General features: G+C 42.2%; 2 protein-coding genes across 3 annotated transcripts in view; one reads left to right on the top strand and one right to left on the bottom strand.

The window, feature by feature from the left end:
- SLC25A12 (solute carrier family 25 member 12) overlaps positions 1 to 1,323 on the bottom strand; it is a 173,451-nt gene extending 172,128 nt beyond the window's left edge. Inside the window, exon 1 of one of the 2 annotated variants that reach the window (XM_060302246.2) lies at positions 1,152 to 1,323. In XM_060302246.2, coding sequence (XP_060158229.1) covers positions 1,152 to 1,169 — 18 coding nt within the window. In that variant the 5' untranslated portion in view covers positions 1,170 to 1,323. The remainder of the gene's footprint in view (positions 1 to 1,151) is intronic. The other variant, XM_060302248.2, reaches the window with a different exon arrangement.
- The window catches only part of METAP1D (methionyl aminopeptidase type 1D, mitochondrial), a 78,959-nt gene continuing 62,926 nt past the window's right edge, over positions 1,056 to 17,088 (top strand). The window contains 2 exon segments of the mRNA XM_030851925.2: positions 1,056 to 1,343; positions 1,345 to 1,492. Coding sequence (XP_030707785.2) covers positions 1,056 to 1,343; positions 1,345 to 1,492 — 436 coding nt within the window.

Raw genomic sequence — 17,088 nt, 5'->3', positions numbered from 1 at the left:
GTTGCAACAGTAAGTATGTGATTCCATTTAAAATCTTTACACATATTTGCCTGTAAAAGGCATGGAATGGCACACACAGTGGCTGACTAAATAGTGGGATTGTGGTGTGTAGAGAGGGTGAGGAAGGGGATTTACCCTTTCTTTAAAAAATCATTTCTGGGGGCTTCCCTGGTGGCGCAGTGGTTGAGAGTCCGCCTGCCGATGCACGGGACACGGGTTCGTGCCCCGCTCCGGAAAGATCCCACATGCCGCGGGGCGGCTGGGCCCGTGAGCCATAGCCGCTGGGCCTGCGCATCCGGAGCCTGTGCTCTGCAACGGGAGAGGCCACAGCAGTGAGGGACCCGCGTACCACAAAAAAAAAAAAAAAAAAAAAAAAATCATTTCTGAATTGTCTGGGTTTTTCATGGAGTGTGTAGTTAAATTAAATTCTTAAATATTAATTAGGAGACATCACACATGTTCACCAAGAATCCTTATCAATCTTTACTGCATTTGGAGACTGTTAACATTCTTGGTTTGACTGGGTCCATGCAGAGTTCAATTCCTTCACCAGACATTCCTTGAATATCAGGTTCTTTGCTGGGTACCAGGCTACCAAGATGATTAATACCTGGTCCATGACAGAATGGAAATATGCCCCAGAATGCAGATAAGAGGAACAGCGAATTTGGTAAAAATTGACACTGTCATCACTAGGGATACATCAGCTCCCTCACTTGATTCATAACTGGCCTTCTGTAGGCTTCATCTTTCGGCAGCGCAATTGGCAGACGTCATCCTCTCATTGTTAAAAGTCAAATTTAGGATTAAGACTCCACTTAATACCGCTGAGCTCGAGGTGTCCTTGGGGAAGGAGAAGTCCCCTGAATATACCCACTCTGGTACCCAGAATAGATTTTGCAGCTGCACACAGATCCTGTCTTGTCTGTTGTCTCTGCTGAGTAATGTAGATTATGGGACAGCAAAGGGGCAGCTGGTGACTTTGAACCAAATTTTACCTTTCAACTGAATCCAGGGAAATAATTTGCAACAAAGAGCAGACGATGCAAAGTGCTATGTTGAACGCTAGATTGTGCTTTATTTTTTCCTCCCAACTTTACGTTTCCATGCACCAAAATGTTGATGCTACAAATATTGGATACCACGCTTACCTGACAGGCTTCTTCCATCCCACCTGGGCGCGGGGGCTCAGAGCGAGCGCGCGAACCGCGGCTGGAGCCCGTCTCTCGCGGCCGGACCGCGCTCGGCCGGCCGCGGGTTCCCCTACTGGCCCCGGTGCCCGAGCCGCTCCGCCGCCTGGGCTCCCGCAGTCAGCTCCCGCCGCGCACGCGCACTCTCCCTCTGGCGGCCTCGGCGCCTCCGGTCTTCGGCACGGCTGCGACTGGACTGCTCCTACGGGCGGGGCGGGGCGAGGAGGGGACGAGAGCTCGCGGCCACGTGACCGACGCCAACATGGCGGCGCCCAGCGGCGTCCACCTGCTCGTCCGGAGAGGTAAGCACCTGGAGGACAGCTCCGCGGGGCTTCTCACTGTCGCTCACTGGCTACGCAGTCGGGTTGAAAGGAATACACGTCCGCGATCAGACATCTCGGCGCACATGAATGTGCTTTCAGTTCTGCGGACACACGCAGACACACGATGACACATTGCCACAGGAACATACCCACAAGTGTTCATTTGTCACTTGCCTAGATCACGTCACTGCGTGGCATCTATTTGCAGTCCCTCCTTGAGATTTATGGGACATTGTCTAAGGTTTTCTTCTCCCACGTCAGTTGTGTGGTTGCTGTAGCAAACTCTTTTATTCCTGGGGCGGAGCGATGAACCTACAGTAACTGAAATGCGCCTGGACCCCCAGTTGCCGCAGAGAAAGCAACTTGTATCCGTTGGCATGATACAACACGTCTTTTGGGGAACTTGCAAAATGTGATTATTCTCTTCCATTGACTTAAAGTTAAGAAGAGGAGAAATTTTGTCTGGCTAGCTTTCAGTAGGTGTTACTCTTGTGTGAGTGGTGAGAATTTAGTAAATGTGCAAATACTTTTGCAGGTGAATCTTTGTTGGATTTGAACCGGTTTCTGAATCTTTGTTGGAAAGAACTAGGAAGTTGTTTCAAGGATGGGGGAAGAAGGAAATTAAAATATTTTCAAGGACTATTTAGGTTTCAGGCATGTAGGAACAACAGTCCTATGAGGCAAATATTATTTTCACAGTAAATAGCTAACGTTTATTAAGTGCTTTTGAAGTACATGATACTGTGTTAAGCACCTAACATATGTTAGCTACCTTTTAAAACCCAGTGAGTTAGGCATTATTCTCTGCTGATGAGAAAAGTGAGACAAAGTGGTTAAGTAATAAGACTAAGATTGCACAGATTGTAAGAGGCAAAATGGGCATTTGAACATGGCACTGATTTCTTTTCTTTTCTTTTCTTTTTTTAAGTGCTCGTTCCTCTGCCCTGCATGGCATGGTCTCTTCACAGAAATCAGTGTGCAAAGTTCAGATGAGACAGCACAAGTATGATGAGCATGTGTGAGAAGTAAAAAGGAAGATGTTTTTAGAGAGGAAGGAGGTTGGTAGGCAGATAGACCTCAGTCTTTCAGTGTAATATAGTGTTAGTGGAGATGACTAAGGAGCCACAGGAAGATATGAGGTGAGAGATGTGTAAAGGGAAGGTGATATAGGCAGTATTTTGGACTGGTTGGAAGGGAGAGTGGAGGCCAGTGTGAGAGTACAGCCTTGTGAAAAGAGCACCAATTTACATCTCTTAAGATCTGGGTTCCAATCCAAACTCTGTTTACTAATCAAGTTACTTTTTTTCTGTTTCCTCTTTTGACAAGAAATAATGGGGTTTAGACTTCTTTTTTGTGCACTGCAGGTAATGGTGAAGAGGATCTGGGCAGATAGTCAAGGTAGAGGAGGAGCCAAAACACACACACACACACGTGTTATATACACACACATATGTATGCATATGTATATAATCTCTTTGCAGAGTATAGAAATAACATATTCATCTTTTTTTTTTTTTTTTTTTTCGGTACGCGGGCCTCTCACTGCTGTGGCCTCTCCCGTTGCGGAGCACAAGCTCCGGACGCGCAGGCTCAGCGGCCATGGCTCACAGGCCCAGCCGCTCCGCGGCATGTGGGATCTTCCCGGAGCGGGGCACGAACCCGTGTTCCCTGCATCGGCAGGCGGACTCTCAACCACTGCGCCACCAGGGAAGCTCCATATTCATCTTTTTTGTGACTTATGATTTTGACAAATGGTGGTTCAGACAGTCTTGGAAAAAGCTATTACAGAAATAGCTATAGTAACCCATCCCACTATACCCCACAAGAGGGTTATCTTCTAACTAGAAGAGGGGGATCTTCTGATTAGAAGAGGGAGGGAAAATATGTCATCAGGAAGAGATTTAGTGATAGGGAAAGGCCCCTTTATGGGTTATTCATAATTACTTTTATTATGCATTGCAGACAGGTTGTCCTGTACCACCTGCTCTCCACCCCCCAGCGTTGAAAATGAAGGGTAAATTTATGAAGGGTACTCTCTTTTCTCTCTTCCTCCTTTTCATCCTTTTAGATTGATGTAAATTAATCCACTATAAGTCTTTATGTGCCAGGATTTATCGTCAGCATCTATGTGCACCTTTCCCTCTTGGAAAATGGGAAGAAGAGATTTTTTTTTTTTTTTTTTTTTGGCTGCATTGGGTCTTCGTTGCTGTGTGTGAGCTTTCTCTAGTTGTGGTGAGCGGGAGCTACTCTTCGTTGTGGTGCGCAGGCTCCTCATTGCAGTGGCTTCTCTTGTTGTGGAGCACGGGCTCTAGGTGCGCGGGCTTCAGTAGTTGTGGTACGCAGGCTCAGTAGTTGTGGCTTGCAGGCTCTAGAGCACAGGGTCTGTAGTTGTGGCACACGGGCTTAGTTGCTCCGTGGCATGTGGGATCTTTCCGGACTAGGGATCGAACCCTTGTCCCCTGTATTGGCAGGCAGATTCTTAACCACTGTGCCACCAGGGAAGTCCCAGAAGAGATTTCTTAACCTCTTAAGAAGGGCATAAGGTTTCTCTCATGACTCTCCAGCTCATTGTAGCTTTAATCACAGTACACCCTCTATATAGTAGTTACCTACTTCCTCTCTCCATCCCCACTCCTAACTAGATTGTTAATTCTTTTTGAGTAGGAACCGTGTCTTATCTATATGTCTATCTTAATAAGCACAGTTCCTGGCTGAAGAGCTTACTGAATTGAGAGGCTGTTAAGACTTGTTCTCTTCTGAGGAATTCCCTGGCGGTCCAGTGGTTAGGACTGGGTGCTTTCACTGCCGAGGGCATGGGTTCAGTCCCTGGTCAGGGAATTAAGATTCCGCTTAAGATCCCGCAAGCCCTGCAGCTTGGCCAAATTTGTTCTCTTCTATCATGGGCTAAGGGATGGGTAGAAACTATAAGTAGTGACATTGGAAAGGGGAAAGGATGGATTAGTCTCTTGGAAGGTAGAGAGAAGGTAACAAGAGCCTTTTAGGGATGAAGGTACTCCTGGTATTAGCACTGACACTAAATCCCTGATAACGGTGCAAAATCCCTACCCTGGGGCCCCAGGAGCTCTCTCCTTGCTTAATCTCTCACTCCCAGTTCCCACTTTATTAGAATCTTTGTTCCAGCTCTCAAAGCTGGCACATAAGATCCTTTGCCCAGTGAGGATGGCAAGGAATGGTGAAGGCAAAGAAGGGGGCATATTTTCTCTTTTAAACTCTTGTTCCTTTTATGAGCCAGTCTCTCCTGGCTTGCCTCCTGTTTCTCTGATTTTCCCAGACTTCCACTAGGCTCTTCTACTTCTAGGTTTTTAAATATTAGTGTTCCCCAGGATTCTGTTCTAAGCCCTCATCCCTGTTTCCTCTCTTTGTTGTCAGCAATCAAATTTGCCTACCTCAATGACTGTCAAATCTATACAGTTTTTAAAAATCAACAGAGTATCCCCTGGAACTGAACACCAGGTCTGAATACCAGCTCTCTGTTAGGTATCTTTTCCTAGATGTCTCACAGACCCTTTAAGCTCAACAAGTCCAGTATGGAAATGAATATTTTCCTGCACATCTGCTTCTCCGCATATATACTCTGTCTCCATTAATGGCATCGCCATCCAGGCAGTACCTAAATGTAAGTATTTAAGGGCTTTTGGTCCCCACCACTGCCTTCAGTGTCTGTGTCCAGTGAGTCAGTAAATCCCATTTCTTGGATGCCTCCAGTTTTCTGCATGGTCTGGGTATAATTCTTTACCATCCCTTGTAACTGGTCTCCACCTTAGTTCACCTTCTTCCCCACAACCAGCTGTCTTTCTAAAATTCAGATCTGATTATGACGCTTCCCTACTAAAAAAACCTCTGGGGACTCTTCATTGCTGGGATAGTCTGTCCCTCCGCATCGAAGGATAGCACCATCTCAGTCTGGCCTCAGTTTACCTTTTCAGCTTTAGGTCCTGCCAGTTTCCTAACCTCATATCTCTGCTAAGGTTTGCCATTGTGTACCTCCTTAATTGCTTTGCCTGCAATGTCTTTTTTCACCCAGCAAACCATTCATTCTTCAAGGCCACACTTAAATGCCATCTCTCCTTTGAAGCTGTATTTGCCTCTGCCCAGGCTAAACGAACCCAGTCTGCTTACATAGCACTCAGGGCATGCCTTTATCACAACGCTTATTACCCTGTATCAGAGTATGCACACTTACCTGAAAAGTATTTGTTTACACCTCCATCTCCCTTGCTAGAATGGGAGCTTCTTAGAGACAAGAATCTTATCTTCTTCATCTGTCTTCCCAAAACCTGGCATACAATGTGTACACATAGTAAGTACTCAGTTTCATAACCAAATGAAAGACCTTTCAGACTGCAACCTCCTGTAGGAACATTTGTTCACAAAAGTTATATGGTAGGCCTAAAGAATAATTTATCTCAAAATGTCAGTTTTTGTCATATGACCGGCCTAGTTAGTGACTTTGTTCCCTGCCCCCACCCCCTTTTATAGTCCATCTCCCTCCAAGATTAGTTTAAGGCAGTGTTACTTCTGTATACCTTTTTGGGTAACTGTGAGAATTCCAGGTAATATGAGTTGTGAGTCAGCCTTACTGGAGATAATTAGAAAAAAGAGGTTGGGAGGGGGAAGGGAAGAAATCTAAAAGAGAAGTGCTTAAGGCTTAAGCAGCGTAGTCATGGGAGAGAAGAAGGAAGCTGATGGAAGTAAACCCTTAGACCTAATCGCTATCCTGCTGTCCTTCCACAGTCCATGTGGAGGGAACTGATGCCAGTGAGAGGAGAGGGGGCAGATTGTGGGCAAGTCCAGCAGAAAGTCTAAGAAAGGCACAGCTGGTGGGTGTATGAAATAGTGTGGCTTTCCCAGAGGGCTGTGCGGCAATGTGTGTCAAGGTGTAAGGTATACATACTTTTTAGCTAACAATTCTGCTTTTAGGGATTTATCCTGAGAGAACAATAGGATGAGTGTACAAAGATGGATAAATAAGAGTGTAACTTTATAATAATGGTAATTGGGAAATATTCACCATAATCTGAAATGTCCATTGGTAAGAGAATGACTAAATAAATTATAGTTTATCCATGCAATGGTGTGCTGTGCAGCCATTAAAAAGACGATGTAGATGTACTGTAGACTTAAAAAGTCATGGCCATGCATAGAGGAGAAAAGGCTGGTATAGAACAGTAAATCCCACTTACATAAAGTTTGTATCTTTGTTTCCTTATATGTATATATGCCCAAAGAAATATCTAGCATGATGCTCACCCAAGTGTTCATAGCTCTTATTTCCAGATGGTGAGATTGTACTGATTTTTACTTTCTTTATAATTGATGTGTTTGAATTTTATACATTGAGAAGATAGCATTTTTATTTTCCAAAACTTTTTTTCAAAACTGTATAAGAGAAAAAACCAACCAAGCAAATATAAAAGGTATCAAATGTTTGAATGGGACCAGACCCAAGGGAAAAATTTCTTTTACTGTGCATATTCTCTGCAACAAAGCAAAATGTCTATGTAATTTATAATATAGGAAAGGAACACCTTTAAGATTTCCATGATCAAGGAATGGTAACTGGAAATTACTTATATATACTCATTACTGTAATTTAAGATGCATATAATGCTACTAATATTTTATTATTCTTGTCTTTTTTTAACAAATGTACGAATTTTTACAAGTGCTTTTGTTCATTTGTGACTCTAAGGCCATAGATTCTTCCACTAAGAATTTTCTTATGATAGTGGTTTTTCAAAAATTTAACCTCCAGGTAGGGGAGGGGCTGTATTACATAATAAATTAGGTACTTTAAACTTTTGTCAACTGACCTGAGATCCTTACTGTTTTGTATAGCTTCAGTAGGAAAATGTATCCTCAGTTTCATCAAACCAACTTAGAAATCATGTTTTGGGATGCAGGCCATGGATGATTTGGAAAATATCAATACTATTAATAAGGAGCTTCCTGTAACTTAAACTCTATTCATGTTGATAGCTGAGAATGGAGATGGATTTTTGCTATATGATTTTTTTAACAAGTACCTTAACACAAATACAAATAAACTCTGTTATGATATGGCTTGTTACTACATAAATTAAAGCATACTTAACAATCAAATCATAACCCTGAATTCCCTAAAGTCAGACTTGTCCCTCAAGCCATGTGTGCTCTTATGTTTTCCCTCTGCCTGAAATAGCTTTCTGTAACGCATAGTTCCTGTCTCCCATTGAAATTATGAACTTTACTACACAGTACAGGGCACGTAGACCCTCAATGATAAATGCTGTGCAGTCATTAACCAAAAAAAAAAAAAAAAAAGGTGTTGACCTCTATTTGTTGACATGGAATGATATTCACAACATGTATTATTTGGAAAATGCAAGTTATAGAGCAATTTAATATAATCTTATTTTGTGAAATCAAATATTGATATATCCATGTGTGTCAAAGTGTAGAACATACAGAGAGAGAGAGAAAGAAAGAGAGAGAAAGATAGAGAGAATGGCATTCACCTACATAAATATTCACAGTTTTTATGAAATGTTCCCTTTCCCCAAGCATTGGGAATCTTTGAAAATGCAGAGTAGATGCTATGTATCTTTGGGAATTTGGCAAGATGGGAGGAGAATAAGATATATGCAAAGCTTCATTTGAACATTATCTTGTTTTTCAGTTAAAACAGTTTTTTCTTGTAGAGATTGGATTTTCTTTTTTAGCTTTTGAATGTGCAGAATTTCAAACATACAGAAAAGTGGAGAGAGCAGTACATACCCATCACCTAGTTACAACAGTCATCAATTTATGGCACCTCTTGTTTCATCTTTACCCCCAGCCACTTCCCCTCCCCAAGCTAGATTATTTTGAAGCACATCTCAGATATATAATTTCATCTGTACATTTTTCATTATGTATCTCCAAAAGCCAGGAGCCTTTAAAATTTTCTTCATATATTGCACTTATCGGTTCTAGAATTTACATTTGGTTCTTTTCTTATAGTTTCCATTTCTGTGTTGAGGTTTCCCAGCTGTTTACTCACGTCCATCTTTTCCTTTAAGTACTTGTACGTACATATTTATAACAGCTGTTTTAAAGTCCTTATCTGTTCATCTGTCGTCTGGGTGATCTCAAGGTCTTTTTCTGTTTTATTGACTTTTTTTTCTTGACTGTGGCTCACATTTTTCTGTTCTTCATACATGTAATTGTATATTCGTCCCAAGTGGATAATACCTTGTGGAGATTATGCTGTTCCGCCAGGCGTGGTTTTCTTCCTTCGTAGGGTGGATCTGTTTGTTTTGCTCTTAGTACTAGAGTGTGGCTCTTACTCTAGTGCAGAGTTCAGCAAACTTTTTCTATAAAGGGCCAGATAGTAAATATCTTAAACTTCTGTGGCCCTATCGTCTCTACTGCAGCTACTCAAGTCTGCTAATATAGTACAAAGGCAGCATAGACAGTATATAAACAAATGAGCATAGCTATATTCCAACAAAATTTTATTTATAAGAAAGACAGTGAGCCGGGTTTGGCTCACAGGTCTTAATTTGCCCACCTTTGCTCTGCATGTGCGTGGTTCTTATTCCACTGAGGGCCCACTTATTCAGTTCTTATTCCACTGAATGCCTGTGGGGCTCAGTGAGGTCCGTCTACTCAGGTTGGGCTAAGACTTCAACTTCTCCCAGCCCTGCAACCTCTGGAATCTCTATTCAGCTCTCAGCCTTGCACCAGCCGCTGTCTGGTAGGCCTCGTGCCTCTCTGTTTCCCAGAACCCTCAGTACTGCACAAAGTCCAGCTGCTTCAGCAGCCAGCCCTCTGCTCTCTGCCTCCCTAAGTAAACAGTGAGGGGCTGTGCTTGGCTTGGGCTCCATCTCCCAAGGCCACATTTGGGACGGTTTCCCCAGGCAGAACACTGGAGCCAATCTGGGCTCACCTTGTGTACTTATTTACCCTCAAGGTTCACTGTCCTACACTGTTCAGCAGCCAATGCCAAAAAATAGCTCCTTCACATTTTGTCTAGTTGTCTAGTCATTTAAGGCAGGAAGGAATTCTAGTAACAGTTATGCCAACATGGCTAGAAGAGGATGTCAGTTATTTTTTTTTTATTCAGTAAGTTTATTTTCCCAGGGTTTTTTTCTTGAAATTTATTTGTTGAAGCAACTGACTCGGCAGTCTGCCCTAATGGAGCTTTCCACATTCTGGATTTTGCTGACTGTATTTCCAGTGGAGTCATTTTAAATGTTCCTCTATTAACTGGCAGTTAGACCCAAGGCCTGACTTGATTTAGGTTACATTTTGTTGTTGTTGTTGTTTTGGGCAAGAATACTTCCTAGAGTATTGCTTTTTGTGATGTTAGTGGCCACTGGTGATCATTACTTGGCTCCATTAGCTCATTAAGACTTTGCAAAATGGTAATATTTTAATTCAGTCATTCCTTCTGCGTTTATTAGCTAGAAGATATCTACAGAAAGAAACTTTCTCAGCAAGTATTTGATTACCCTGATAGGCCTCATCCTGAAAAGTTAAATGTTTGATTTGTTCTCTGTATTTACCAGTTTTTAAAATAACAAGTTTATCCTCCAAAAGTGACCAATGAGTTGTGTTTAGAACTGTGTGGATTTATGTTTAATTGGGTATCTACTTCCTTAATTTTCTGAAAGTATATGAAAGGATCACGCAGTGTGGAAATGTAATCCTAAAGCAAGATTGAAAGATTATAGAAAGACGAGCAAAAGCAATTGACAGGAATAGCATTTTAAAAAATGAATTTAGGGAATTCTTACTATAACAATGTTAAAGTGGGAGGTTATAGAGTAAGAAAGGATTGAACATCCTCCAGTGTTTGTTGCAAGTTGAGTCCCGTGGTGTTAGTCCTTCACATTGCAGCAAGAGGTTCAGTTTTGTATCTAGTGAAACGTCAGATCTTGTGCTTAGAATAATATGCTTCTTAATATCTAGAGAGTGATTATATATCAGAAAAAGTAACTGGTAAAGATCTGATTTTGGATCCTGTCTCTACAACTTATTATCACGTGAATTTAAAAAGTAACGTAATTTTCCACTCAACTTTTCTGTGAACCTAAAGCTGCTCTAAAAACTATGTCTATTAAAAAAAACAACTTAACCTTTCTGAATTTCACTTTCTTCACCTGTTTTCAAAAAAAGAAAGGGTCTAAAATTATCTAAGTTAAATGAAAATTAAGAAATTAAGTGGGAGAACCTGTGAAAGTATCTAGCACAAGAAATGTCCCTTCCCTTTTAGCAGATGTTCTCCATTGGTTGAAGCAATTACAAGGAAGCCCAGATTCGGGGAAGGGGATACAGAGTCCCTCTTGATGGGATACGTGTCAATGAATCGAGGCAATCTAAGGCTGTTTCTTGAATACAATGGGAAGGAAGAAGATGGACTCCTCAAATACATTCAAAATTTTGTCTATATGGACACTTTTCTGAAGGAAAATATGCGTGGCTTTCATTAATTTCTCGAAGTAAGATGATTTGAAAAAACAATAGCATCTCCCTTAGAATATCAATATTCTTTGATACCCCTCCCACTGAGAAGTGGGGTCTCACTTAGTTGCTCCACGGCACGTGGGATCTTCCGGACCAGGGCTCGAACCTGTGTCCCCTCCCCTTGAGTCTAGACTGTCTTGTGACTACTTCATTCGAAAGAGAATTGGGGAGGTGATGCTGTGTGACTTTCAAGGCTGTCATAAAAGGAGATGCAGCTTCTGCTTTGTTCACTAGAACAGTCATGCTGGCAGCTTCAGCTGCCTTGTAAGAAACCCAACTACTCTGGGGCTGCTGTGTTGTGAGGAAGCCAAGCCACTTGAAGAGGTTCTTTGAAAGTTATCCAGTCAGGAGACCTAATCTTTGAGTCATCCCATTGCAGGCACCAGACATGTGAATGAGCCTTCAGATGGTTCCAGCCCACAGCCCTAGAGTCATCCCCAGCCAAGTCGTCTTCTTTACTCAGGGCCTCAGATATAATGCGGCCTCAGACATTCATTTCCAAATTCCCGACCCAAAGAATCCATGAACATAATAAAATTATTAGTTCTGTTAAAACACTGTTAACTTTTGGGTAACTCGTTACAAAGCAGTATTAACTAGGACACTATGTAATATCTAAGAGCCAGCAGCAATTAATTTTCAGTGGAAAACCTAAAGGACAACTTATAGGTAGTACATGCAGGCAGGCAGTCACAAAATATCTCCCACAAAACTTGGAGTCACCACACACAACAAGTATGGCTTATCACCAGATATTTATTTATTTATTTAAAAAATTTTGTTTAGACTTCCCTGGTGGTGCAGTGGTTAAGAATCCGCCTGCCAATGCAGGGGACACAGGTTCGAGCCCTGGTCCGGGAAGATCCCACATGCCGCGGAGCAACTAAGCCCGTGAGCCACAGCTACTGACCCTGTGGTTTAGAGCCCACAAGTCACAACTACTGAGCCTGCGTGCCACAACTACTGAGCCCGTGCGCCTAGAGCCCGTGCTCCTCAACAAGAGAAGCCACTGCAATGAGAAGCCCGCGCACCACAACAAAGAGTAGCCCTCACTGACCGCAACTAGAGAAAGCCCGTGTGCAGCAACGAAGACCCAACACAGCCAAAAATAAATAAATAAATTAATTAATTAAAAACATATATATTTTTTTGGCTGCCCACACTGCTTTTGGGATCTTAGTTCCCTGACCAGGGATTGAACCTGCACCTCAGCAGTGAAAGCATGGAGTCCTAACCACTGGACCACCAGGGAATTCCCTATCACCAGATATTTATAGTCTAGATGAAGTTTATTAATCTGGAGTCATTTTTACCATAAGTGATATTACTCAGTATCATGGCTGACTTTCCACATTTGCCAGGTTTCCAAAGAGAACAGAGCTAGAAAGTTAACCCAAGGTCAAATGTGTCAATAGAGAACTATCCATTGAGAAAAGCAAAGTAAGAATATTAATATTAGACAGAATAGAATTTAAGGCAAAAAGCATCAAAGAGGACAAAGAGGTTCATGGACCTTTTCTCTTTCTACCCTCACTATCCCCTTAATGATCTCATTAGTCATATGACTCTAATAACCCATTAAGCTGTTGCCTCCCATGTTTATGCCCTCAGCCAAGACCTTTCTCCTAAATTCCAGACTCATGCATCCATCTGCTTACTTGACATTTCCAAATGTCGAGATCGACATGTGCAAAACTCCAAAACTGGACTTCTAATCTCTTCCCTAAAATTTGCTCCACCCCAAAGACTTCCCTACCTTAGTTGTTGGTAATTTTATCCTGTCAGTTTCTCAGACCATAAACCTTCAAATCAACCCCAATTCCTTTCTTTCTCTCACGTATCCAGTCTGTCAAGAAATCCCATTGAATCTACCTTTTTAAAAAAATTTATTTATTTATTTATTTATTTTTGGCTGTGTTGGGTCTTTGTGGCTGCACATGGGCTTTCTCTAGTTGCGGTGAGCGGGGGCTACTCTTCGTTGCGGTGCGCGGGCTTCTCATTGTCGTAGCTTCTCGTTGCAGAGCAGGGGCTCTAGGCACGCAGGCTTCAGTAGTTGTGGCACGTGGGCTCAGTAGTTGTGGCTCGCGGGCTCTAGAGTGCAGGCTCAGTAGTTGTGGTGCATGGGCTTAGTTGCTCTGCGACATGTGGGATCTTCCTGGGCCAGGGCTCCAACCCGTGTCCCTTGCATTGGCAGGCAGATTCTTAACCACTGCGCCACCAGGGAAGCCCCAAATCTACCTTTAAGATATACCCAGAATGCATTTTTGACACCCCACTGTCACCACCCTGAGTTGAGTCACTATCATATCTTACCTGGATTACTGCAGTAACCACTTACTGGTCTCCCTGCTTCTACCCTTGCCCTCCTATACTGGATTCTCAACGCAGCAGCCAGACTGAACTTTTAAAAATGTTAAGTCAGATCATGTCATTCTTTTGCTGAAAACCTACTTCACTCAGAGTAAAAGCCAAAATCCTCATAATGTCCTGTAAGGCCCTACTCATAGCACTTAACACTTTCTAACACACTGTATGACTTACTTATTTGTCATGTTTTCTGTTGCTTACCTCCCCACATATACAGACTATAAGTTTGGCAAAGAGAAGAATTTTTGTTTGTTTTTTTCCCTGATGTATCCCAAGTACCTAGAACAATGCCTGGCACATGATAAGCACTCAATAAAGATTTTTTGAATGAATGAATGAAAAGTGGCTAGTTAATAATGATACAATAAAGTTATTAATAATGAATATTTATGAGTCAAATAACATGTTAAAATATTTAAAGCAAGAGCTGTTAAAAATAAAAGGAAAAATGGATAAAACCGCAATCGTAATAGGAAACTAGCATGCCTCTAATTTGTCAATTTAAGTAGACATAATAAGGTTACTGGATTTCAGAATGTTATAATTAGTAAATTTGATTTAATATTAAATTTGATACCTTGGATTAGGATTTTTTTTTACAAATATACACAAAATAGGATAAAAGATGGTAAGTTATGCCACTGAAAACCTCAGTAAGTTCTAGAAAGAAAAATTGTATAAACTGCATCCTCTGATCACAAAGCAATAATGCACAAATTAATGGGGAAAGAGGAGATTTGACCCAAGTATTGTGGAAACAAAAGGAAACTAAATAGTGGGGTATGTACCATTTACACTGTACTGGCCTTGGAATACACAGTTCTTGTCCTCCATGAGTTCACAGTCCTTGGTGGAATCAAACATGTAAATCAATTTTGCAACAGAATAAGGATGCACAGTTAGAGGTAAGCATATGATGCAATGGGATCATCCCGTAGAGACCGACACGCCTTCACCTTTACAGAGGAGGAGAAGACTAGGCTGAGTCTTCCAGTGCAAGGAGGGCCTGGTCAGATGAAGGAGTATAGAAACAGAGAGGCCTCTTGTCCAAAGGCAGAGAGAGGGGTGAGAGCCTGTGCAGCCTTCTGGGAGCTCGGCTGGTTTAATATGGCAAGCAAGCAGGGTGAGAGCTAGGGAGTAGCCAGTTGGAGATGCTACTTTTGGCAGTAAAATGTATAGCATTTGGGGACTACCTGAATGGGACAACTGAAGCATGTGTGTGAAAAGGGGTAAAGATACCAGACTCCTGCTCCCTTAGGGATGGAGGAAATGATAGATGTGCATGTAGATAGTTTTTCAGCTGGGAGAGGAGACAGAAAATTGAAGAAGCTCCTCGTCCCCCAATTACTTCTGTTTCTTTCTGTACATTTTTGCAGAGATTAGAGATGAAATGAGGTAGGGGGTTGGGAAATAGGAGGAAAAAATGATAAGGGATAATAGAAGGATTGCCCAGCAGTGTTGAGATCCAAGTGAAATTAGAGACCGTGTATCTGTAGTGACCCCATTCATTGCCACTGTGTGATTTTCTCCAAATGGGCATCATCCTGTGTGTATAAAAGAGTGAAGGTAGATAGTTGGATTGATTGGAATTTTCCAGATGGATGCACTGGAAGGACCAGGGAGTAAGAGAAAAGGGGAGTGGGGGGTTAGCAAGAGGGGGGTTGAATCAATGCATTCTAGAGTCTAGCCTAGGCTGGAAGTTTCCCAAGGTCATGGACCTTGTCTATTTTGTTTGTTTCTGGGCTCATTATTATTACAATGAATAATCTAGAGCATAGAAGTAAAAAGGGAAGAGACTGATAGTTTGGTGGGGGCGGGGGAAGGAGTTGTCCTAAGACGAGAATTTCCAGCAAGAGCAAAGAACAGGTATAATGGGAATTAGAAGTGAGGAACTGGAAGATTTGGGGGTAGTAGTCTGGAGTTTCACCACGGAGGTGACTTCTGAACTGGGTTAGATGGTTTTTAGTTTAATTGGAGAAAGAAGCCTAATGCCTATAACGATGTAAAACAGTATGATAGTGCTCTGGGAAAAAGAGGAAGGAAAGATAATTTGGGGCTGGAGTGATCACTTCACAGAATTGGGCCTTGAAGGATGAGTAAGGTGGTCAGCAGAGAGGCGGAGGGATGAGGGAGGGGCATTTCTAAGGGGGTAAAGCAGGGCAGCGGTGGGGAAACCATGTGAATACAGGACCTGTTCAGAGGGTTCTGGAATGGAGGGTTTGGCTGGAGCTGAGAGTTTGCATAGAAGAGTTATGAAGAGGAAGATTAATAATACAGGTTAGGGCCAGGTGATGAGAACGTTGAAGGTCGGCTTAGGCTTTATCTTATAGGCAGCAGAGACTGATGAAGGTTTTTGATAAATAAGTGAAATAACCTGCAGCTGGTGGTGCCCTGGATGTATTGAAGAGGGAAAGCTATCGTATCATTTGGGAAATATTGGTGGAAACAAAGTGATGGGGGCCTGAATTAGTGCCTTGTGTTCAGGATGGAAAGGGAGAGATGGATGCAAGAGAAATGATACAGAGAAGGAGGAATCAGGACCTGGTGGTTAGAAAGGGGACCTGAGGAAGGAGAGGAGCTGTCAGAGCAGAAAAGAGGGAGTTGGCAGAAACAGAGAACATAGGAAAAGAGGCTCAGGAGGAAATTTTGGGATGACTCAGTAAGGGTCAGTGAAATTGGCCACTTGGAGATCATAGAGACTTAGACCAAAATTTTAGCAGTGGAAGGAGAGATGAAAAGTGATGGTGGTGGCTGCAGAGAAGTGTGGAGGTTCTTGGTTCTCTTTTTAAATAACAACTTCATCAAGATATAATTCACAGACCATGCAATTCACCTATTTAAAGTTTACAATTCAGTGGTATTTAGTGTATTCAGAGTTGTGTGACCATCACCACCATCAATTTTGTATGTTCATCACCCCTGAAAGAAACCTCTTACCCATTAGTAGTCACTCTCCAATCCCCCTATCCTCACCAGCCCTAGGTAACCACTAATCAGCTTTCTGGCTTTATAGATTTCCTATTCTGGACATTTCAAATACGTGTAATCACATAATGTGTGGTCTTCTATGACTGGCTTTTTTCATTTAGGACTGTGTTTTCAAGGTTTATTCATGTTGAAGCATGTATCAGTACTTCATCCCTTTTTTAATTGCCAAATAATATTCTACTGAATGGGATATCACATTTTGTTTGTCCATTCACCAATTGTTGGACATTTGGGTTATATCCACTTTTTGACTCTTACAAATAATGCTGCTGTGGACATTTGTGTACAAGTTTTGTGTGGACGTACATTTTGGTTTTGACATAGAGGTCCTGGCTATGTTTAGACGCAGAGGGAAGGAAGGCAACTGGTAAGGAACAAGGACCACGGGAAATTCTGGAGAGCAGGGGGCTTCCTGGAGAGAGATCAGACCTGAAAGAGGTGAAAAGGAATAGAAGGAGGAGAAGGGGAAAATTCCCCTTGGAAGTGGTGAGAGTATCTCTACTTCTACAACAGGAGTGAAGGACGAGTGGGAATTTCTTTTTCTATGAATGAAAATACTTTGAAAATATATTTTCTGATAATAAAAGTAATACAAGGAAGGCTGTATAAAGAGAGGCTAAGAGTGTGGGTTGTCAAATCAGGCTCCTTAGGTTCGAATCCTGATGCTGTTGCTTACTAGTTGTGGAACCTTGGGCATGTTAACCTATCCA

The sequence above is a fragment of the Globicephala melas genome, chromosome 7, assembly GCF_963455315.2.
Source record: "Globicephala melas chromosome 7, mGloMel1.2, whole genome shotgun sequence".
NCBI lineage: Eukaryota > Metazoa > Chordata > Mammalia > Artiodactyla > Delphinidae > Globicephala > Globicephala melas.
This window is presented reverse-complemented; position numbering and strand designations above follow the sequence as displayed.